General features: G+C 50.0%; 1 protein-coding gene across 1 annotated transcript in view; it reads right to left on the reverse strand.

The window, feature by feature from the left end:
• Positions 1-2,500, reverse strand: part of LOC137779422 (glutamate receptor ionotropic, delta-1-like) — a 58,118-nt gene that overhangs the window by 23,528 nt on the left and 32,090 nt on the right. The window contains 1 exon segment of the mRNA XM_068567133.1: positions 983-1,102. Within this exon segment, the coding sequence (XP_068423234.1) occupies positions 983-1,102 (120 nt within the window).

Genomic DNA, 2,500 nt, shown 5'->3' on the forward strand with positions numbered 1-2,500 from the left:
ATGTCGCCCGCCTGGCGGCGAGATATCACACACACACACACACACACACACACACACACTGTTGTTGGCGTTATCACAGCCTCCATCTCTCCTCTGGGTCTCCTCTCTCAAAGCAACATGCCCTCGTCCAGATCTGATGGAGATTGAAATGTCGTTTCCCTTCATGGCGCCTCCCCCCCTCCTCTCCCCCTTTTCCTCCGCCTCCTCCCCCCCCCCTCCCCCCTCCCTCCTCTTCCCCTCCTCCCCTCCTGTGTTGTTCCATCTATCCGTCCTCACTTCTCATCTCTTTGACTCGATGTCGCTTCTGTTGCCTCCAACAACAAAATAAAAAGTTCTTCTTTCTGTATTTCTTCTGCCAGCAAGAGAGATGAGACCATGAGAGATGAGTCAATGAGAGATGAACCCATGAGAGATGAGCCCATGAGAGATGAACCCATGAGATGAGACCATGAGAGATGAGACCATGAGAGATGAGTCCATGAGAGATGAGTCCATGAGAGATGAGTCCATGAGAGATGAGACCATGAGAGATGAGTCCATGAGAGATGAGACCATGAGAGATGAGTCCATGAGAGATGAGTCCATGAGAGATGAGACCATGAGAGATGAGTCCATGAGAGATGAACCCATGAGAGATGAGACCATGAGAGATGAGACCATGAGAGATGAGACCATGAGAGATGAACCCATGAGAGATGAGACCATGAGAGATGAACCCATGAGAGATGAGTCCATGAGAGATGAACCCATGAGAGATGAACCCATGAGAGATGAGTCCATGAGAGATGAGTCCATGAGAGATGAACCCATGAGAGATGAACCCATGAGAGATGAACCCATGAGAGATGAACCCATGAGAGATGAGTCCATGAGAGATGAGTCCATGAGAGATGAACCCATGAGAGATGAGCCGCGGGCGCCGTTAGCGCTGCGGGCATGTCGTCCGTTAGCCCCGCCTCCTCCCAGCTCGCCCTGAACTCACCCGCTTGATGTCTTTGCCGAAGGTCTCGCTGAAGCTGGAGCCGAGGATCTCAAACTGGACGTGAGAGTTGGAGCCGCCGTCCTTAAAGTCCATCGTGCCCGTCAGACCAGAGATGTTCCCCTGAGGAAGAGGAGAAGAGGAGGAGAAGGGGTTAAGAAGAGGAGGAAGAGGTCAAGAGGAGAGGGAGGAAAGTACGGCGGCCATGTTGTGCGACGTGTCTCCGTAGAGCGAGACCGGAGACGCCTCCGCCCTTGGAAGACGTCTTATTCTGAGTGTGGGAGGAGTCTTATTCTGAGTGTGGGAGGAGTCTTACTCTGAGTGTGGGAGGAGTCTTATTCTGAGTGTGGGAGGAGTCTTACTCTGAGTGTGGGAAGAGTCTTATTCTGAGTGTGGGAGGAGTCTTATTCTGAGTGTGGGAGGAGTCTTATTCTGAGTGTGGGAGGAGTCTTACTCTGAGTGTGGGAAGTCTTATTCTGAGTGTGGGAGGAGTCTTATTCTGAGTGTGGGAGGAGTCTTATTCTGAGTGTGGGAGGAGTCTTACTCTGAGTGTGGGAGGAGTCTTATTCTGAGTGTGGGAGGAGTCTTATTCTGAGTGTGGGAGGAGTCTTATTCTGAGTGTGGGAGGAGTCTTACTCTGAGTGTGGGAGGAGTCTTATTCTAAGCTCCAAGAGCTTCAGGTTGAAACTCTCCAGCTGGACTCGACATGTTTTTTCTTCGTGTTTGATATTTAATGTGAAGACGTCGGCCTGGAGAGTTGTTGTTGTTGTTGTTGTTGTTGTTTACGTCCCTGATGATGCAAAAGTAAGTTTTGTGTGTGAGATCCTCCGCTTGCTGTCAGATAAATAGATCCACAGCAGAGGAGCCGCGATCGCTCTTCATCCGTCTGGACTCTGATTTATTTGTTTAGTTTTTCCACCTCCAGGATTCTCGCCTCGTACTTTTTTATGGACGTCGGGCTTCGATCTGACGACCTTCAGAGCTGCAGAGGACGATGCAACACTGCGGCCTGCAGGTCTGTTTGACGTGGAAGTAAAAGTACTTCTATGAAAAGTTCAGGATGTTCTGGACGTGAAGCGCCGCGTCGCTCTGAGCCGCTTCATCCAGAAGACAAAGTTTATTTTAGTAGATTTAATAAAACGCTGATGGAACCAACAACAGACTGTAAATCACGTCACAAAGGTCTTAAAGCCAAACCCAGGTATTTGTACCGCTACGCACGAGTACATGAAGTTTTACTACGAGTACTTTACTCCGGTCCTACAGAGATAACGAGACCTTCAGAGATGTTCAGAACAAGCAGAAATCACTCAGAGTGAAAGTGATTCTGCAGCAGCAACAAACACTTGTTGACCCAAAAATTGGTCGTTAAAAGTTTTTGTGGGAACTGAAGTTTGTCTCCTGTGAGCTCACCGGAGACAAACTTCAGCCAGAGGGCAGAGTGCTGTTGGGCCCTGAACGCACCACGAGGCCAGAGGGTGCAGAGTGCTGTTGGGCCTGAACGCACCACGAGGCCAGAGG

The sequence above is a fragment of the Clinocottus analis genome, unplaced genomic scaffold (assembly GCF_023055335.1).
Source record: "Clinocottus analis isolate CAN_PGR_092001 unplaced genomic scaffold, fCliAna1.0.p SCAF_78, whole genome shotgun sequence".
Classification (NCBI taxonomy): domain Eukaryota; kingdom Metazoa; phylum Chordata; class Actinopteri; order Perciformes; family Cottidae; genus Clinocottus; species Clinocottus analis.